The sequence below is a fragment of the Octodon degus genome, unplaced genomic scaffold (genome assembly GCF_000260255.1).
Source record: "Octodon degus isolate 3935 unplaced genomic scaffold, OctDeg1.0 scaffold00076, whole genome shotgun sequence".
Lineage (NCBI taxonomy): Eukaryota > Metazoa > Chordata > Mammalia > Rodentia > Octodontidae > Octodon > Octodon degus.
In genome coordinates this window covers 6,124,334-6,144,639 of record NW_004524652.1, presented here as the reverse complement: position 1 = coordinate 6,144,639, position 20,306 = coordinate 6,124,334, and the positions used below count along the sequence as shown (strand labels likewise).

Genomic DNA, 20,306 nt, shown 5'->3' with positions numbered 1-20,306 from the left:
AGTCCCAGCTTTAGCCAGAGCTGCTATTGCTTTTGCTGGAGAAGCAGAAAGGTTCATAACAGGGAGGACAGAAAGGTAACAGAAGAGTTCACTTTGCATTTGTATTCGAAAAGGCACTTCTCCAAAGTGGAAGATTCACTCAGGGTTTGTTTGTTTTTTTGTTTGTTTTGTTTTGTTTTTTTTGCAGAACTGGGGATTGAACTCAGACCCTTGCGCTTGCTAGGGAAGCGCTTATTCCATTGAACCATCTCCCCGGCCCCTCACTCAGGTTTTTTACTAACTGCAGCACAGCTCAGCTGAACAAGTTCACATCCCTGGGGTGACAGACTGCAGCCCTTCCCACTTTGGGGCTGGGTTTTTTGTTAGTAAGGTAAGTGTTACCAAGAGAGTAGGCAGCTGAAAGAATGTTTCTTGGTTTCCTTCTTCACAACTATGAAGAATTTTTTAAAATTTTTAATTAAGAAAGTGATAGCTTCAGGCTGGCCAAATAGCTCAGCGGATTAAAGCACATGCTTAGACAAACACAGGGACCAGGGTTCAATCCCCCGTGTGTGTGCCGACCCCACCCCCAGGGTGCACTGAGATGGCAATTAAGACTGGGAATGGTGGCACACACCTGTAATTCCAGCACTTGGGAGGCTGTAAACAGGAGAATCACTATGAGTCCAAGTACTAAATACTTTTTTTTTTTTTTTTTTTAAAGTGATAGTTTCAACCTATTAGAAAATCAAAGTATATGCTGGGAGGCATGGAAGACTTTTTTTAAAAAATATATATTTGGTTGTTACAGGGTCTCACTATGCAGTTAGGAATCATAGTGATCCTCCTGCTTTTCAGCCTCCCCAGCACTGGAACTACAGGCTTATGCCATTCAGCCTGGACTCTGTGGCTAGCTCAGCCGGCCCTGGGGGCAGGGCTGGAGCGCCATGGTGCTGGGGATTGAACCATGGTCCCAGTGCTTGCTTAAGCAGGCGCATTAGTCTGCTGAGCTAGCTCGCTGGCCCCTGGAAGATATTTTGATGGTGATTAATGCCTTTTTTGGAATAAATCAATTACAGGCTTCTAAAAAGATAACTCCAGGGCCAGTGAGATAGCTCAGCGGAGTAAATGCCTGCTTAGACAAGTGCAGAGACAGGGGTTTGATCACCAGCACCATAGGCAATGCCAGATGTGGGGGGGCACACCTGTAATCCCAGCTCTGGGGAAGCTGAAAACAGGAGGATCACTAAGAGTCTGAATTGCATAGTGAGATCCTGTACCAAATACATTAAAAAATAATAATAACTCTTTGGCAAGATAAAACTATTATCTCTTCTGAAATGGCAACTTCCTCATTCTTAAGAATGTAGCTGACTTTATAATAAAGTGGGGAACAATGACACAGCCTGACAATCTTCCTTAGTTTTTAGTGTCATATACCAGGGTACATGAAAGGAGTATCACCAGTAAAATTAACCCCTTTCCTTGGCATAAATACAAGCTGTACACAGCTTGATTAAAATGAACTTGGGCTGGAGAGAGAGCTCAGAGGCATAAGTACCTGCTTGGCAAGTATACCGTCCTGAGTTTGAGCCCTGGTACAACAACAACAAAAAAAGAACTTTTTCAATAACTAGGTGATTTAAAAAAAAAAAAAAAAAAAAGAGGGGCCGGGGGCCGGGGAGATGGCTCAGTGGAATAAGCACTTCCTTGGCAAGCGCAAGGGCCTGAGTTCAATCCCCAGTTCCGCAAAAAAAAAAAAAAAAAAAAAAAAAAAAAAAGAGGCTAGGGAAAAAAAAATCATGAATAATGGTATTTGATTCTGTTGATAAGTAATTTTCACTAGGTTACTCAATTAGTGGCAGAAGACAAGCATGGAGGTTTGGCTGTCCTGTTCCAGGCCCCCCTCCTGGCTGAGAAGCCCTAGAAGTGGAGGAGGGAGAAGGGCATGGGCCTCAGGTCTGGAGATCAGCCGGGCAAAGCTTTGGTGAAAGATGCTCAATGAGCATCTGCTCAAAGGCAGTATTCCTAATGGAAGAGCTGGGCAGACTTGGTTCACTAGAACTATTACTAAAAGGAAAAATGCTCAAAGAGCAAAATCAAAATTAAAACCTGAGCACTGTCAGTGGTAATGAGCTTTGAGAGTTAAGGTTGAGTCTGCTTAGCAATGCATACCAAGCTTGTGTATGTGTTGTGGGCGCTGGGTCCAGATTGGCTACCAAAATGTGGAAGGCGAAGCTGAGCAGCCTGGATGTAAGCAGCAATTCCCACACAGACGTGCTGCACTCCGGGACCACAGCAGGGCCTCCAGCATGGCCATGCGCAAGGCTCCAGGCTCTACCTCGACATGATCCCTGTCTGTGAACTAGCAAAGGAGATGGCCCTGGGCCCAAACCGAGGGTTCTTGTAGCACCTACTAGATATTTATTTTCCTTTTTGGCAAAAGTGGAGGAAAGATACAGGTGAAAATGACTGGCTGACAACTTCAATTGGCAACTGAGGCCATGTGCTTTAAGGAAACTAGAGCGGCACTGGGTGATGGCTTGTGTTTCATCAAAGATCCATCCATCTGTCCACTTGTCCAGTGTGGCACACAAGTTCCATTTAGAATGATGGGCAAAAAGCTGCAGCTTCCCAATTGCTTAATTTTACATGATAAGACAAAATTAACATTCCTCTCCTTTTTTCCTTTCCTTATAAAGTTTTAGAGAAATAAAGAATTATATTTATATAATAGTCCAGGATTACTAGTTTGATATTTACTCCAAGACTTATATTTCAAATAGGAATCCTATTATCTTTTTTTGAGACAGAGTCTCACTATATAGTCCAGGCAGACCTCAAATTCTCATCCCTCCTGCACGCTTGCATTACTGACCTGTGCTATTGCCCTGGGCCTGCACTGTCAGTTTTGAAAAACATCCACACAACTGAAATCCAATGTATTCTATACTTTCCATATTCAGCATGTGTTAGTTTCTCATTATGGAAGCTGTTAGCATTTATTTTTTTAAAAAATTAATTATATTTACAGTGTAGAACAAGTTTATAAAACCAGTGTGCAAAGTTTACTGTAAAAGGATAACACTATTTGTTTAGAAACAAGCTGCCTTCCCGGTTTACATTTCCTTATTCTTGATATAAAGTAAGGACATATGCTATTTTAAAATAATGTTTTCAAAATATTAAAATATACAATAGATTCCTGAGCATAACAAAAATATCATGAAAATATGTGGTCATTTGAAGTATAAAATAGCAATTATAAGAATAGCATGATTGTAAAACTACTGTCTCGAGGCTTATAAACAGTACAAAATAGATTGCCTTTTCCGAGTGCATAATTATACATTAGTGCAAACAAAAATGTTCCAAATTTAATGGCCACAAATCTCAAAGATTTGCAGAGGTGCGCAGCACGTGAAACTTCTTCAGTGTCATGCGAACTGAACCCAGTTCTCGATTGATCTTTTCCAAACGATCTTCTAAGGCTTCCTAGGTGAAGAGAACAGGAAAGTGATGAGAATTCTCCATCAAGTTTATCAGTTCCGCAATTATCGCCAAACTGACCTTTCTTTTCATAAAAGTATAAACTTTATAATTATGATTATTTTGCTTTCTACACAAGTCACACATTCTAAACTGAACAATGTGAAGCAGGCTTCTCAATCCCTCAAAATAAATGCTACAGTTTAAAATATTCTCAGTATATGGAGATTCCAGAAATAGCAGCACAACCAAATGCAGAGAGCTCTTTGGTGAACTGAGAGCAATACGAGAGCTACCAAGCAGGTGCTTGCACAGCTCACCAGACATTTGCTACTTCTGTGAACTGCTCAAGTGTATGATTTTTTGGTAGAATGGATATATACATATAAATAAATTGAAATATAAATAAATTTAAATAAATTAAATACTTTTATCAGTATTAATTCCAGTGGTATACTGAAATAAAACAAAATTATCTTTAATGAAAATATTATATGTTTATATTGGTGTGGTGGCTCACACCTGTAATCCCAGCACTTGGGAGGCTGAGGCAGAAAGATTGCCATGAGTTTGAGACCACTCTGAACTACCTAGTGAGACCGTCTCAAAAAAATAATTATATGTTTATTATAGAATATCTAGAAGATAGATGAGCAAAAAAGAAATATCCACTGTTCTTCCTTCCCTTTCCTATTTTTTTGCATAGAGGCATTTTCTGTTTAAAAAGGTAAAAACAGAGTTAAACGGAATCAAGCTAGTAACTTCCAAATATTGTTCAACTGAACTTTCTACTAACTTATAGTAGTAACTTCCAAATATTGTTCAATTGAACTTTCCTGCTATGTTATGAAATATAGTTCTTTTAAATTAATTGTACAATATTCCAGCATATTTAAGATGTTTAACCAGGAATCTGTTAGTATAAATTTAGACTGCTTCTAATTTTGAATACTGTAAGTAAGGCTGTAATAAATTTCTTAAACATATCTCTTTGCAAGTCTATGAGTACTGCCTTACGACTCATTCCCAGAAGTAAAAAATGCTAGGTTCAAGGAAATGCAAGTGTGAGGCTCTGAATACATGTCAAGCTGTACTCCAGAAAGTGCAACATTTCGGTTCCATCTGCTATAAATGGCATGAGCTTTTCTACATTCTGAGAACTGTTTCTGGAAAAACACCTACCAGTGTGATGAGCTTTTAGGCAACGCATTTGTTGCACAGTGTTCTGCTCTTATTCATTAGAGGGTCTTTTTTTTTTTTTTTTTTAATGTATTTGGTACAGGGTCTCACTTACACATCCTCCTGTTTTCAGCCTCCCCAGCTCTGGGATTACAGGTATGTGCTACCATAGTCAGACTCAATTGCTGGCTCAGCATGCCTGGGGCCAGGCTGGAGTGGCGTTCAATACCTAGAATCAAACCCTGGTCCCTGAGCTTGCCTAAGCAGGCATTTAGTCCACTGAGCTATCTCACCAGCCCTGGGTCTGAACACTTTTAATTGCTGTTTGCCCAGTCTGAACCACTTGTGAGCCACATGTAAGCTCCCTCAGCCCCTCTGCACCCGCTACCTGGTACCCTGGGGAACAGAAGTGGCTTGACATCATGAATGGCTCTAATGCCTTCAAGTCTTATTTTAAGAGCCAGGAAAAAATTGTACCATTCATTATATAGAAGTAGTTCTGATTTAGAAGTAGAGTATCAACAAGTTTTCCTAAAAACTATTTGCAGAATTTCATGTGTCAAATCTTGCAAATTATACAGTAGTAACTTCCAGAACAGAAGCAGTAAAAAGATTCAGAGTACACGTCCTCAAAAGAACCCTTGGCTATTTGGAGGAGGGGGCACTTGTGGTAGGGGCTGGGAGGTATCTTTCTGTTTCTTTTTTTTTAATGTATTTAGTACAGGGGCTAAAGGGTCTCACTACACTGACGGGACTCGTAGTGATTCTCCTGTTTTCAGCCTCCCAAGCGCTGGGAGTATAGGCACGTACTACCATACCCAGTCTCAATTGCCTGCTCAGCATGTCTTGAGGCAGGGCCAGCATGGCACACTGAGGATCAAATCCCAGCCACTGGGCCCTGCCTAAGTAGGCCTTCAGTCCACTGAGCTATCTGGCCAGCTCCAAAAACTTGAGAAGGTCTTTTTTTTGGCTAGCTCAAAGTGCCTTAAGGGCGGGTCTGGTGCAGAATGTGGTGCTGGGGTTTGAACCACAGTCCCTGGTCCTTGACTGATTTTGCCCAAACAGGCACTTTAGACAACTGAGCTAACCCGCCAGCCCCTCTTTTTGCTATCACAGATCAGAATGAAAATGAACTTTAACTAAAATTAAGGTGCTCAAAAGCTGTGAGAGGGGGCCTGCTCCTTAGCTCAGCTCTTTAAGTTCCTGCTTCAACAAAGCAGTCAGGCTCAGGTTGCTGTGGTTCGATCCCCAGAACTCAAACCAGCCAAACCTGCCCTGAAGGCATTCAGAGCAAAAAAAAAAAAAAAAAAAAAAAAAAAAGCTGTAAGAGATTCATATTTGCTGTTTTGTTTCAAACATTACTAGAAAATATTTTACTTTGGTTTTGTTCTTTTTGTTTGTTTGTTTGTCTGTTTTGTTGTTTTTGAGACAAGGCCTCATTGTATATCCATGCTGGCTCTGAATTCCCTGTGATCATCCTGCCTCAGCGCCCCTACTGCTGGCAGTGCAGGTGTGTATTACCGAGCCTGGTAGAAGGGAATTTTAAACGTCCCACGGCTTCATGCATTTAAACTTTCTTTAAAAAGCAACTGAAGAAATGCACATGGGATGTGAACAACTTATTGGAAGACAACATTATGCATTACACAACCACTGTCAAATTCCTATTAAAAAGAAAAAAGAAATACACATGGGCCACGTGACTTGCACCACCTCCTGCTCAGTAATGGAACTGCTAGCTCTAAGGCAATTCCTGTTGCAAATGCAGTATTTCACATGCTTACTGAACAGATTTGGGAACAAATGATGGGAATGGGAGCTGTCAAGCAGCAATGAAAAGACTTAACAGAAGAGCATAAATTTAGCACTGTACAATCTGGCTGGGTGTGGTGGCGCACGCAGGTAATCCCAGCACAGCCTACACTGCATACTGAGACCCTGTTTCAAAAAGCAAATAAAACGATCTACTGTCGGTTCCAAGGCGCACTGCAGACGAGGGCTGCTGCATGATGGTGCAGCGTTTACCCAGTCTACATATGTGAGGCCCTGGGTTGATCCCTAGGCATTACAAAAAGATGAAAAAAGAAAACCATACTGCCATTTTCTACCAAACTTCAATGAATGCCATTTTCTTGAAGTCTAAAGGTAAAATCAGTTTGATTCCTGAAAGTTAGCATATGGCTATGAAATAGCTACAACCATCGAAGCCTCCCTCCACAAAGACTGAAGGTTCTGACTGCAGACTACTTCAGTTCTGCCTCCATGCAGCATGCTGTGACTTCACAGTCCCCTGGATAAATGGGGTGCTCGCTAGCACCAAGCCCCTGAAGCAGACCCCACTTCACCTGGTTCAGTCTTGTCTGCAGAGTGATTCTTCCTCCAGGAGATGGCATTCGACTTAGGGCTGCTTCAATCTGTTAATACATGGGAAAAAAATGTAAATACAAACAAAAGAATTCTAATTCCCAGCAAGGAGGAGTATAACATAAATTTAAAAGAAGAGATTCCAGCTCAGTATTTTCTTGTCCATTCTGGCTTCACTAAATTCCTTCTGTCATCTGTTGGCCATGACAATGTTTATTTCTGCTGCAGCTTTGGGCAGAACCCCACGGCCACCTCTTGGGACAGGTTTGATTCAACAACTCTCTTCTGACTACTCATTAGATGTAGGCATAAATTCAGAAAGAGATATAAAAAATTTTTTGTTTGTTTACCTGGTCTTTTTCTTTTGTAAGTTCATCAAAAAATCGCTCCGTTTCAGCTAGGGTCCTAATTTTTGCTGTATATTCAAAATCATTACCCTGTGGTGTTACTGAAACAGGCTTACACTGCTCATAGCTAACTAATTGATTCTTCTCCAAGGCTGGCCTCATAGAAACTGTCTTCAGTCCATCCAGCAAAGGTTCAGGGTGAGAGCCATGACTAGCACAGCTGTCGATGGCCTTTTCTGAAATGTTTTTTTCTGTGAGAAAGGAAAGAAATGTCTTATGTTTCTTATCAACTCTCCCAAATATATGTGCATTGAATAATTTTTTCAACTTCATTCTCTGGAAATAGCTACTATATGGCTCCCAAAAGTAATGGAGATACAATAATCAATTGTTTTTATCAGCGCTCTTTCTCCATGAAATTCTAAAAGCTTTCATAACTTCCCCAAATGACCTTAAATAAAGCTTGCGTGTAATTAAAGGAAATAAACAGAAAGAAAAGAAAACTTTAAAGACTAAACTCATATGTAGTAAGCATAAGAGCAACACTAACACCCTGTGAGGGCCTAGCCAAGTGATTTCACAAACCTTACCTTACAAAAGTTGTAAATTTAAGATACAAATGAGACAAAAATTACCCAAACCAAAGTTGCTTATATAATTTTTTAAAAAGTTTCTATAAATTACAGAGCCTAAACAGAAAGGGAATAGTGAAGAATCTAGCTCTGGTAATTAAACATGAACACTGCTGGGACCTCAGGTTCCCAACTTTTCAATGAAGGTAACAGCAGTGCCGTAAGTGAAGCACTACGAATGCTTACTTTTAAAGGTCCCTACATAGAAAAATATTTAAGCAGAGAATATTCTAAGATAATATCTAGAACTTTGAAAAGACACCAGAATCTCAAGAAAATGAAAGGCTATAATTAAACAGGCGTGGTGGGGTGCACCTGCCATCCCCCAAGCACTCAGGAGGCTGAGGCAGGAGAACAGCCATGAGCGTGACATAGTGAGCTCAACGCCAGCCCAAACAACACAGCGAGACCCGTCTCAAAAACAAAACTAATAATTTTTAGGAAAAAAAACCTTCGGAGTCATCTGGAGGAAAGAACTGGAGCTGCCTTCTCGGACTGGCTCGCTGCAGTGCGGATGCGGGGACGGAACCGACATCGGCCACAAGTACATCAAATCTATCGAATGAAGCAGGTGATGTGTGAGAAGAAGGTGTTAGCTGATTTTCCCTGTCTTCACTAGTACAAGCTTGCATTCAGCCAGCTCACATGTTTACACATTTTCTTAAAAGAAAGCTGGTCAATGGGGACATAGCTCAGTGGCACAAGTACCTGCCTGGCAAGTGCAGTGTCCTGAGTTCGATTCCCAATACCAAAAAAAGTGCTCGCTTCGGCAGCACATATACTAAAATTGGAACCAATACCCCCCAGAGAGAGAGAGAGAGAGAGAGAGAGAGAGAGAGAGAGAGAAGGAAGAAAGCTGATCATATGATTTATCAAAGATAAAACATAATGTCTATTTTCTAACACAAAACGACACAGCAATCCCATACTAGAGACTTAAACCAAGCACCCATACACTGTCTTTTGATCTTTCAGATGTAGGACAGGTGTTAGCCGGTTCTGTACAGGAAAACTGTAGTATGCGCTTCCCAGAGCCTGGGGGACTGGGTCTAGGACCAGGAGCCAGGCCCTACCTGCATGCCCCGGGCACCGCAGCCCTGGCTCAGCAGACTCTTTGCTCAGAAGCAAGCGAAGCTGCCAACTTCCTGCACAAATGACTCCAGAGTCTCCTGAGACCTTGTTGTGCCTTTACAGGATGACACAGAGCCACTACCCTCCAGCCAATAGCTGGGCAGGTGTGGAGGACATATTAAAATCTAGTAGTCGCTGGGGAGATGGCTCAGTAGGATAAGAGCTTGACCGGCAAACACAAGGATCTGAGTTCAATCCCCGGTTCCACAAAATAAATAAATAAATAAATAAATAAATAAATAAATAAAATAAAATCTAGTAGTCAAGTTTACGTAGTTAAAAACTGTTTTCGTGTACTGTAATACTTTGTTTTTCATAATACATTCAGAGTTAACTTAAATTCAGAGTTCTCACTGAGACACTGAAAAATCAGTGATAGCTACAAGCAGAAATCAACATTTTAAAAATCAATAATACAGGGAGGAAGGGAACCAAAAAAAAGAATTAAGTTGTGTTATGTGCAAGCACCAGTCCCCCATGATGAATGTAACCATTATGTGTTGCAAATAATTAATTAAAAAATCAGTAACATATCTGATTCTGTGATTTTAGATAACTTACCTAATGGTACTGCTTTCATTTTTGCTAAGTAGATGACTAAATCCTGGGGACAAATTTTCTTTCGGGGATCGTTTTGGACTGTAAGCCATTGTTACAGGTGTTAACATAATCTCTCTTTTTGCTGTAGAAGAAAACAAAGAACAAATATCCTTCTCCCTCTATACACCATACATTGTTCTGGAAGAACAGTTTTATAGTAGAGAAATTTCCTTCTCGTTTTATGTTATTAAATTAAGTAATTTACTTATTTATTTTGTCTTTTTTTGGTACCTAGAATCAAACTCAGGACTTTGTGCTTGGTAGGTAGGCACTGTACCACTGAGCTATATCCCCAGTCCCTATTTTGTCTTTTTTGAGACCGAGTTTCACTCTGCAGTATAGGCTGGCCTTGAACTCACTTTGTAGCCCAAGCTGGCCTCAAACTCACAGCGATCCTCCTGCCTCAGTCTCTCCAGTGTTGGGGTTACAGGCATGTACCACCACACCCAGCTGCCCTCATTTTAAAAGTATCATAATTCTACTGTAAAGGTGGAGGTACTGCCTGCTGGTGTGTTAGTGTACCAGAACAGCTTCAATACTCAGACTCAAAACTGGTTTTTCAGGATTTTAGAAGTAGACTGGAAATAAGATGGAAGAATCAGTACACTAGTGAACATCGTATAACACAGTGAAGACAAAATCTCAGAAAAAAAAAACAAAAACAAAAGATAAAAATGTTACACATAGTAGCCCATGCCTGTAATCCCAGCACTCAGGAGGCTGAGGCAAAAGACTCGCCATGCGCTCTCTCTCTCTCTCTCTCGCTCTCGCTCTCGCTCTCGCTCTCTCGCTCTCTCGATCTCACTCTCTCTCCCTCTCTCTCTCTCTGGTTGGCCTTGAGCTAATCACTTTGTAGCTCAGACTGGTTTCAACTCACAACAATCCTTCTGCCTCAACCTCCAGAGTGCTGGGATTAATAGCTATGCCCCACCATGCCCAGCTCTGCCAGGATTGCAAGGCCAGCCTTGGCTACATAGTGAGTTCAAGCCCACCCTGAACTACACAGTGAGACCCTGTTTCAAAAAATAAATTTAGGGCCAGCCAAATAGCTGAGCACATTAAAGTGCCTTAGGCACACACAGGGTTTGCAGGTTCAGAGGTTCAGACGTTCAATCCCCGGCCTGCCATGCTGGCCCCACCCCCAGGGCAGGCTGAGACAGCTACTGAGATTGGGCATGGTGGCGCACACCTGTAATCCCAGGTCTTGGGAGGCTGAACCCAGGCAGATCACTATGAGTCTGATCTACACAGTGAGACCCTGTAGACCCTTACTGAAATACAAAAAGTAAATTAAAAAAGAAAATCTCCGAGGCTGCTGTGAAGACACAGAGATTGAAAGCTTGTGCTTTAAAACAAACCTGGACTTGGCTGAAGAGAAAAGGTGACTGATGCAGCCACTGGAGTGAAATACACAGAAGCGTCTTCTCTTTTCTGAGTAACGAGAACTGACTGAATTAATGTATAATTAGTAGCTGTCTACTCTCAAAAACTCTGAAGTAGTTTTACCTGCAAACAATTTACTTGACATACAACACTGCCTGGCTTTAATTGAGATTTCTTCTGTTTGTCGCAGTTGTGCACACAGTACTCCTGAGGGAACCAGGAAGGTGGGTGTGGGTAGGGGCCTGCGCGGAGCTGTGCTCCCAGCGGCAAGGGGAAGCCCAGCGGGCGCAGGGCGCCAGTCACGCCCCAGCACCACAGACAGCGCCGCCAGCTCTTACTTGGAACACTGGATTTGCGATTTGAAGGCGGCAAAGACGATGACCTCTGGGAGGCAGAACTCTGTCTCTTTTGTCTCTGCTGGGCCCACTTCTCTGGGGAACGACTTGTGTTGAATAAAGATTCAATTTGCCGAGGATTCACTGATTCTGTAATGGGCAAATGCAAAACAAAACAAAAGACAAAAATAAAAACATAAAAATAATCCTGGCTTTAATTACTTGCCTTTATTACAGAAGTCACATCATGCAAGGTTCTGCTCAAGGGTTTTTGTGTGTGTGTGTGGTACAGGGGTTTGAGCCAGGGCCAGCCTTTCAAAAATTTTTTCTTTTGATGAAGTCTTGCTAAATTGTCAAAACTAGGGGCCAGGGAAATAGCTCAGTGGAATAAGTGATTGCCTGGCAAGCGCAAGGTCCTGAGTTCGAACCCTGGTACCACCATAAATAAATAGTCAAAACTAGATGTGAAGCCATCTTCTTGCTTCAGCCTCCCCGAGTGCGGGGGTTATAAGTATGCACCACCACGCCTGGCTCAAAGCATTTTTTCTTACCATTAAGGTTGCAGTCATTACTTGCAAATGCATATTATATGAATAAAAATGTTTAATGAAGGAGAATATGGGTGTTTATAAGGAATTTACACTGGCTTCCTGTTTACAGTCGAAGCAGTGAAGGTAACTGTCGGGAGCTTATTGGAGGACACAGGTGACCAGTCTATATTAGGAGACTGCCACAAGGCTGCAGCCCCAGAGATGCGAGGGCAGTGCTGGCGGTGGAACGAGCAGGCAGGGGAGACGGCAAGAGGCGGGGCGCTGACTGGGCCTGTGAGAGGGCACTAAAGCCAGCTGTCCTCTCTACAGATGCTCAAGGCCCAAGCAAAGGAAGAGGCACCGGAAATGTAGCCACCTCACACTACTAATATGAAAAGTCTGTCAAAAGAACAAATTGAGGGAAACATTTTTCCATATCCTTAAGAATGTTGGGCTGGGGAGATGGCTCAGTGGAATAAGCGCTTCTCTGGCAAGTGCAAGGGCCTGAGTTCAATCCCTGGTTCCGCAAAAAAAAAGAATGCTACAGGCTTTTTTTTTTTTAATTTTATTTATTTATTTATTTATTTGTGTGTGGCCAGCTCAGCCCACCAGGGGGCGGGGCTGGCTGGCATGTGGTACTGGGGGATTGAACCGCGGTCCCTGTGCTTTGCTAAGCTTATTCTGAGTAGGTGCTTTAGACCACTGAGCCATCTCACCAGCCCGCTACAGGCTTTTTAATAACCAATGAAAGATGCAATTTGCTTTGTATAAAAGGTACACGTTATGCCAAGACTGTGATAAATTATTAAGCAAGGATTCAATTATCTATAGAACGGGCTAGAACAGCAATACTACAAATTAAACTGCACCACATTACCTGAGAAACTGAATTTTTAAGAGGTAACATAAATGTGGGAGAAGATTCCTCTGTCTATACAGAAGAAATAGAGTAAATACTTACTATTTGAGGTATCCTCTTTCTCTGTCTGTGTCCCCCAATTTTTAAATATTTTTTCTTCCTCAAGTTCTTTTAAAGCTTTCATGATTGGTATGTCTGAAGTCTCTCTTTGTTTTTTACTCAGTAAGCTTGTTGGTGAACTTCCAGGGGAAGAATCCTTTTCCGGAGGAGAATGGTACCTTAAACAACAAATGTAACCATAAGTGCTGCTCACTGAATGGAATCTGCCTGCCATATGTACAAATGACAGCACTAATCTTAGGGATGGGTTTCGAAGGTGGGGCAGGAAGGATCAGGGTCACTGGAGTGAAGCCCCCATTATGGAATTAATGTCCTTATAAAAAAAGACAGCTGGGCTCAGTGGCAGACACCTGTAACACCTGCAATCTCAGCTACTCAGGAGGTGAAGAAAGGAAGAGTACGATTCAAGGGAACCCCAGACCGCTTAGCAAGATCCTGTTTCAAAATTTAAAAATAAGTGAGGCTGGGATATAGCTCAGTGATAAAGTAAGTTTCATTCCCAGTACAGAAAAAAAAAAAAAAAAAGAACAGACAGACAGACAGACAGACAGAATAAAAGAATAAAACCCTGCATACTCCCTCTGCCCCATGCCAGGGACAGCCTGTGGCAGGACACACTTGGGGAGAGGCTCTTCTCTAAGATTCTGATGGTGCTGGCACAGGGATCCCACTCTGCGGCTTACAAATAAAGTGCTGTTTAAGCCACCCTGGTGACAAGTCCCTGGTGATTTGTCCCAGCAGCCAAGCAAAGACAGTTTATGAGGATTGTTAGAGAACTAATGGGAGAGCTGACAATTAATATTACACAATGAATACTTATGATTTACATGCAAATAATTAAAACAATCTATAGATGGGAAACTAGTATTTCAAAGTCCTTTTAATATCCTAAAATATTATTTTTATTGGTTTGTTGTTTTTGTTTGTTTTCGTTGAGACAGGGTCTTGCTATACAGTTCAGGCTGGTCCAACTCATAGCTACCCTCCTGCCTCAGCCTCTCAAGTACTAGCATTACAGGCATGCTCCACCAGGCCCAACCAGGGATAGTGCTGGTTGGAGCAGAGCTGGGCTCACCACGGGCTCTCAGGGGTCCTCAGGAAAGGGTCACTATGTTGCTCTAACTGTTCACTACTCTGTGCCTAGCACAGGCAAGGGTACTCTGAGAGCCCCCCGAAGTAGAAGACCCAAAACCCAGTTGAGTCTCAGAGTAAAACAGAGCGTCCCAGGCTGGACATAATGACGTGGGAGGCTGAAACAGGAGGATCAACAGATCCAGCCTGGGGAACATAACAGGATCCTGTCTCAAAAGAAAATACATTTTTAAAAGGGGGGATCAAAGGCAAGAATGTACCTCAGTGCAAATGCCCTCTATTCAATCCCCAGCCTCATTTAAAAAAAAAAAAAATCCTCAAAATGAAGATATCAAAGAATGAAGAGACAGCTCTGGTATGTGGACGTGGCTCTGTGGTAGAGAACCATCCTAGTATACTCAAGACCATCTCTCTCTCCCTCCCTCTCCCCCTCCCTCTCTCATGTTTATCTCCAACACTGCAAAACAAAACAAAACAAAACAGAGCGATGGCTTTTTCTATCTTTCTGAACATTTAAGGCACCTGAACCCCTAAGAAAGCAGAACACTCCAAGCAGGCCCCTCGGTGGCTATCTTACCCAGGACCACTTGTCCCCTCCTCCAGCTTTCCATCCTGGGCGGCCAGCGGCTGGCCAGTGAAGATTGAGTACTCCGCACCTGGGATCAGCCACTTCCGCCTGCTGACGTCTGAGGTTGCCAGCGTGCTGTTGGAATGAGAAACAGTCTGGTATTGAGCTTCAGTATAGATCTGCTGGGGCTGGGGAGACAGCTCGGTGGCATAAGCACTTGCACAGCAAGTGCAAGGTCCCGAGTGCACTTCCCAGTACTGTATGCCATGCTAGCCCTAGAGCTCTGGCCGCACCATGCTGGCCTTGGAAACAGTGTGTGGCGCATGCCTGTAATCCCAGCACAAAGGGAGGCTGGGACAGGAGAATCACTACGAGTCTAAACTGCGTAGTGAGACCCTGCACCAAAAAATAAAAGTAAAAAGAGAGAGACCAGCTTGTAGGTAGTAGTTACATATTTGCATGGTGACTCAAAATTCACAGGTAGTAATCTATATTTTAGATACATGAATTCCATTTTACAGGGGTTTTTTTGTTTGGTTTTTTTGCGGTACTGGGGGTTGAACTCAGGACCTTATGCTTGCCAGGCAAGTGCTTATTCTACTGAGCTATCTCCCCAGCCCTCCATTTTACATTTTTAAGATTGAACTGAGCCACTATTTTTGGTTTCTGTGCTTCTGAATACTCCCCAATTGCTGTCAAGATCTAGTACTAATCAGGTATGGTGGCACATACCTGTAATCTTAGCACTCAAGAGGCTGAAGCAGGAGGATTGCCACAAATTCAAGGCCAGCCTCAGCTACATAGTGAGTTCAAAGGCAGCCTGAGCTACATAGGAAGAACCTACCTAAAAAAAAATTTTTTTTAAAGACCTGGTACTCACAGCTCTCCCTGGCCACCAGCTCCCCCCCCCCCCGAGTGCCCTCCTCCCCCTTGACTCCCCTGATGGAGCTCAGGGGAAGGAGAGGAAGCAGGGCTGTTTTCTTGTTCCTTCAGCCTAGCACCATTCAATAGCATTTTCTGCAAAACCAAAAATGCTCTCAACCTGGCCTGTCCAGCAGAGCAGCCCCAAGTCATATGCTGCTACTGAAGACCTCAACAGTGGCCAGAGAGCCTCTAGAACTGCCTGTCAGTTGTCACAAGTGGCTGTCAGCAGCACAGTTCTAGACTATTGTGTCCTCCGCATTTTCAGAAAAATCCCGCTGGCTGGGGGTTCCAGTCCCCCTTAGCTCTGGGCCCTTCACAAGATTCTGAATTCTGCTGTCTTGCCCTCCCCATACCTAATGCCATTTAGGGGCCACACTTGACTTCTGCCAGCAGCCTGGGCCTCCTCCACTCCTCAGCTGTCCACCTCAAGGACACTGTGGAGACTGTCATCACTAGAGATCAAGTCCCCTGACGACACAACACACCAAGGTCCCTCTTGTGCTTGCAGCTCCAGCGCCACCACAGGAGCTGGCCTGCCAGCCCACTAGCTCTGCGGCTTCCCTGCTTCCTTTTTCTGCTCCAGGACCACATTCCCTCTTCCCCACACCTGAACCTGTCAGGCTGTAGTGACCTCACTTCCTGTCTCCACTGTCACAGCTGGGTAGCTCCAGGGCCATCATCTGCAATGGAGCCCTGAAGCCAGCTGGCCACACACCCTCGCATCATGATCATCTGACAGCCTCCTCTCCTCTCTGACCTCTTATATCTGTGACTCAGTTTCTATTGTTCCTTTGGGGTGTGGGGTTAAGGGTGGTCCCTCATACATCTCCCACTTTCTACTTTGAGACAGGATCTTGCTTAGTCTCAGAGCTGCACAAGCTGAACTTGAACATATGGTACTCCTGCCTCAGTCTCCCAGAGTGCCAGGACCCCAGGCTGAGCACCACTACAGCTGGCCCACAGCTTGCTCTTGAGATGAATCCATGTTGACAGGCTATGTCAGGAGTTGGCAAACTGTTTCCATAAACAACCAGATAGAAAAATACTTTCTCATGAGTCTGAAAGTGTCTGTCTCAAGTCCTTGACTGCTGTCACTCCAAAGCAGCCATAGAGGGCTGATGAGATAGCACAGTGGACTAAGTGCCTGCTTAAGCAAGCGCAGGGACCGGGGTTCGATCCCCGGTATAACAGGCCACGCTGGCCCTGCCCCCAGGTGTGCTGAGCCTGCTACCAAGCCTGGGTGTGGTGGTGCATGCCTGCAATCCCAGTGCTGGGGAGGCAGAAAACAGGAGGATCACTATGAGTCTGAGCTCAGTGGAGACCCTGTACCTAATACACAGAAAAAAAAAGCAGCCACAGACAACACATGAAAGAATAAGATTACTTGTGTTCCAACAAACTATACTTATAAGTAAACTCTGACATTTGAGTTTCTTACAATCCCCGTTAAGAAATGCTATTTTGCAAGCACTTCAAATTGTAGAAACCATCCTTTATTCACACAGCTTACAACAGGCTGTGTAGGCTGGATTTGCCAGCCCCTGCTCTACTTCCTGTGCCGTCACACTGAAGTTGCTGTGGTGCACCCACCTCACCGCACCCCCATACACACACCGTCCCCCTGTCTGCCAGCAAGCCCTGTGGAGCCACTTTCAGCCCCTCCATCTCTCAGCAGCACTCAACACCCGTGACTATGAGCCTGTGTTCTCCTAGTTTTTCTAACAGCTTTTTCTCAGGTTCTTTTACCAACTCAAAACAGGGCTCTTCTTAACTGGACATGATAGCACACACCTATAATCCCAGCATTCTGGGAGGCCGAGGCAGAACCCAAGTTCAAACCCAAATGGGCAAGTTACCAACTCAAAAGACCTTGTCTCAAAATAAAATACATTATTTAAAGGCTGGTGACACAGCTCAATGTGAAGTCCACAGGTTTAACCTAAGTAGCACAAGTGGGTGACAAGAAGGTGGGGTAAGCCCACTTCTCACTAAACACCCTCAACTCCTATCCTATCTCACAATTGTAAGATGATTATGAAATTTGTAGCTCTAGCCCAAGTTGTTGTTTGTGAGCCCCAAATTTAACTTTCTAACTGTCCATTTGATTTCCATCCAGAATCCATATGAATCTTAAAAATATCTGCCACAGAAATTCAGATCTCTGCCCTGGATCAATCAAGGCACACAGCACCTTTAGAAGTACAAGACAGAGGGGGCCTGCCCCTTAGCTCAGTTCTTTAAGTGGCTGCTGCAACAAAGCAGTCAGGCTCAGGTTGCTGTGGTTTGATCCCCAAAACTCAAGCCAGCCAAACCTGCCCTGAAGGCATTCGGAGCAAAAAAAGAAAAAAAAGAAGTACAAGACAGAAAGCAAGAGCAACGCCATCCTCCCCTCTGCCCTGGCCAGCAGCGCCCCGGAGACTCTCCCTCTAGAAACCTCGCCCGCCTTCGGGCCCGCCCGCCCCACGGTTACCGTGAGCACTCCTCCCAGTGCCGCGAGCACCTGGCCAGTCCCCCTGCTTTCACTCTTCTCTGCATCCTTTCCTCCCAGCAGAAATACTGAAAATGCAAATTCCAAGTAACACTGTTCCACTGCCCGAAAACCTTCAAAGTATTCGTAACAGGCTCTCCAAGCCATCCTGAGTGTGACCTAGAAAACTCATAAGATCAAGCCACAACTTCACAGGCCACTTCAGCTCTTATGGGCAATGTCCAGCCGCACGCCCCGCCTCCCCAGGCCCTGAGAAAGCGCTGGCTTCTCGGTGCACACAGCCCTGTCTCTCGGCCTTGCATGGCTTCTAGGCCAGCAGCACTCCACGCTTCCCTGACCCTCAACTTCAGCTCCCTTTTTTTATTTTTTTTTTCCATAACTTTATTGAGAAACAAATAGCAATGAGATAGTTTAAAACCAAATTGTTAGGACAGTTTCAATAATTAACACATTGCATACATTCTTTGTAGTGGTTCATTGCTGTACAAGATACGGACTTGATATCCTATTTACAAACACCATTAGAACAAATCACTCTATTCATTAAGAGAATGTAACTATATATCTATCCTAACCACTTTGAATACCCAGATACAAAATGGACATTCATCTGTATACCCTTTTTTTGTTAAGTTCCGTTATTTGAATATTATAGGTGTATAAACTCAGCAAAATATTCTAAAAGAGTCCAGTAGCCCATAATAGTATTGGGTCTTCCGCTTGACTGGCAATATCAGAAATTGTTGACCTGAGTCCCCTACTGCTCAACATAACTTCTTTTTTTTTTTCATGGCCTTACTTCTTATACTTTGTTTTTATACTTTTCTGCTGGATAGTTAAGACCAAGGTAAAGCAGGACCTATGCAACAAGAGTTGTAGCTTTTGGGTCTGATAAGGTCAGTGAAATCCCCCCAGGATTTATCCTGAGATCCTGTACCTCAGATTGTAGAACCTTTGTCAGTGTCAGCCATGTGGATGAGTCACGGCCATTGCTTGGCCAATGTGCTCTCTGTGAAAGCCTGAGAGAGTGTCTTCTCCCCATGTGACTCTCCTTAGGCACACTCTACATCATCGATCACTTTCCTCTTTGGCCCCATAATCTCCTTGATCAGAAAATTTGGGACACTACCGAGTTACATGATGTTACAGTACAAGTTCTCATATGTCCTGAGTCTTAAGTGACCTTGGAAGGCTAGGGCCAAAATGTTGGCTTTCCTTGAGGCCCTCCTCTTTCTCTAATTTTGGTCTGCAAACTTAGGTTGTTAACCCTCCAGAAGACAAGCTTATTGTTATTACCATACAACCTAGGCTGTTAAGCTTAGCCTCACTATCTGTCTGGATATCAAACATCTTAGGCATAACATGGAACAGGTATTTCTCATCAAGTATTGATATGTTGAACTTTAAGTCCCTATAGAATATGATGAAAAAACATTTAAAAATGAGAATATATTTTTAAAAATAGGCATAAAGAATTATATACTTCTTATATTTACACATAAGTCCAAAAATCTAACCATATACAACTTTGAAGCAGGACAGTCCCACAATATTCCTTTTCCTATCTCTTGCCTTCATTCACCACCCCCTTCTTTTTGAACAATCATCGACCTGAGAGACAGCACAGCAGCAAATGGCATGTCATGACAAGCAGCCTTGTATTCAGAAGGCCAGAATGACAGACACTCCAAGCATGAAACTACTATTACAGATTACCATCTTCAGTGCAGTTGCTTAGTTCCCAGGTATCAGTATATGTAGTTAGTCAGGGTGAGAATCTTTCCAATTAACTGCTAGATTCAAAAATCTTCTGGAGATTCTCAGGATCATTGCCTTGCCCATATTGTACATATAACTGTATGGTTTGACATTGTCCTGTTTCCTAGCTCTTCTCCTTTCCCTCTTTTGATTAGTTAGTCCTCGAGATCCTGCTTTCCTTTTACTTGTATTATACCTTTCTATTTGTATTTCTTCTTTGAGTTCTTATACTAGGGAAACTATACAATATTTACACATGTGTGTCTGGTTTATTTCACTTATTAGTATATGTTGAGTGGCATCCACTTCAATATAAAGGCTTCAAGTTTATCATTCTTAAAGCTGAGTAATACTCCACTGTGGAAAAATACCACATCTTTTTCAACCATTCCTCAGGTGACAGGCATCTTGGCTGTTTCCAAAATTTAGCTATCACAAATTGTGCTGCTATAAACATAGGCACACATATATCCCTATGATATGATGTTTTCAGATCCTCTGGGAAAATTCCCAGTAGAGGAATAGCTG

The 20,306-nt window shown here is 43.2% G+C and overlaps 1 protein-coding gene across 6 annotated transcripts in view; it reads right to left on the bottom strand.

Annotated features, from left to right (window-relative positions):
• Positions 1-1,758: 1,758 nt before the first annotated feature.
• Positions 1,759-20,306, bottom strand: part of Mphosph9 (M-phase phosphoprotein 9) — an 81,142-nt gene continuing 62,594 nt past the window's right edge. For all 6 annotated transcript variants that reach the window (XM_023720615.1, XM_023720616.1, XM_023720618.1 and 3 more), the window contains 8 exons: positions 14,618-14,743; positions 12,931-13,106; positions 11,443-11,589; positions 9,683-9,803; positions 8,442-8,545; positions 7,362-7,609; positions 6,993-7,061; positions 1,759-3,474 (listed from right to left, as the gene is read on the bottom strand). In XM_023720615.1, coding sequence (XP_023576383.1) covers positions 3,373-3,474; positions 6,993-7,061; positions 7,362-7,609; positions 8,442-8,545; positions 9,683-9,803; positions 11,443-11,589; positions 12,931-13,106; positions 14,618-14,743 — 1,093 coding nt within the window. In that variant the 3' untranslated portion in view covers positions 1,759-3,372. The remainder of the gene's footprint in view (positions 3,475-6,992; positions 7,062-7,361; positions 7,610-8,441; positions 8,546-9,682; positions 9,804-11,442; positions 11,590-12,930; positions 13,107-14,617; positions 14,744-20,306) is intronic.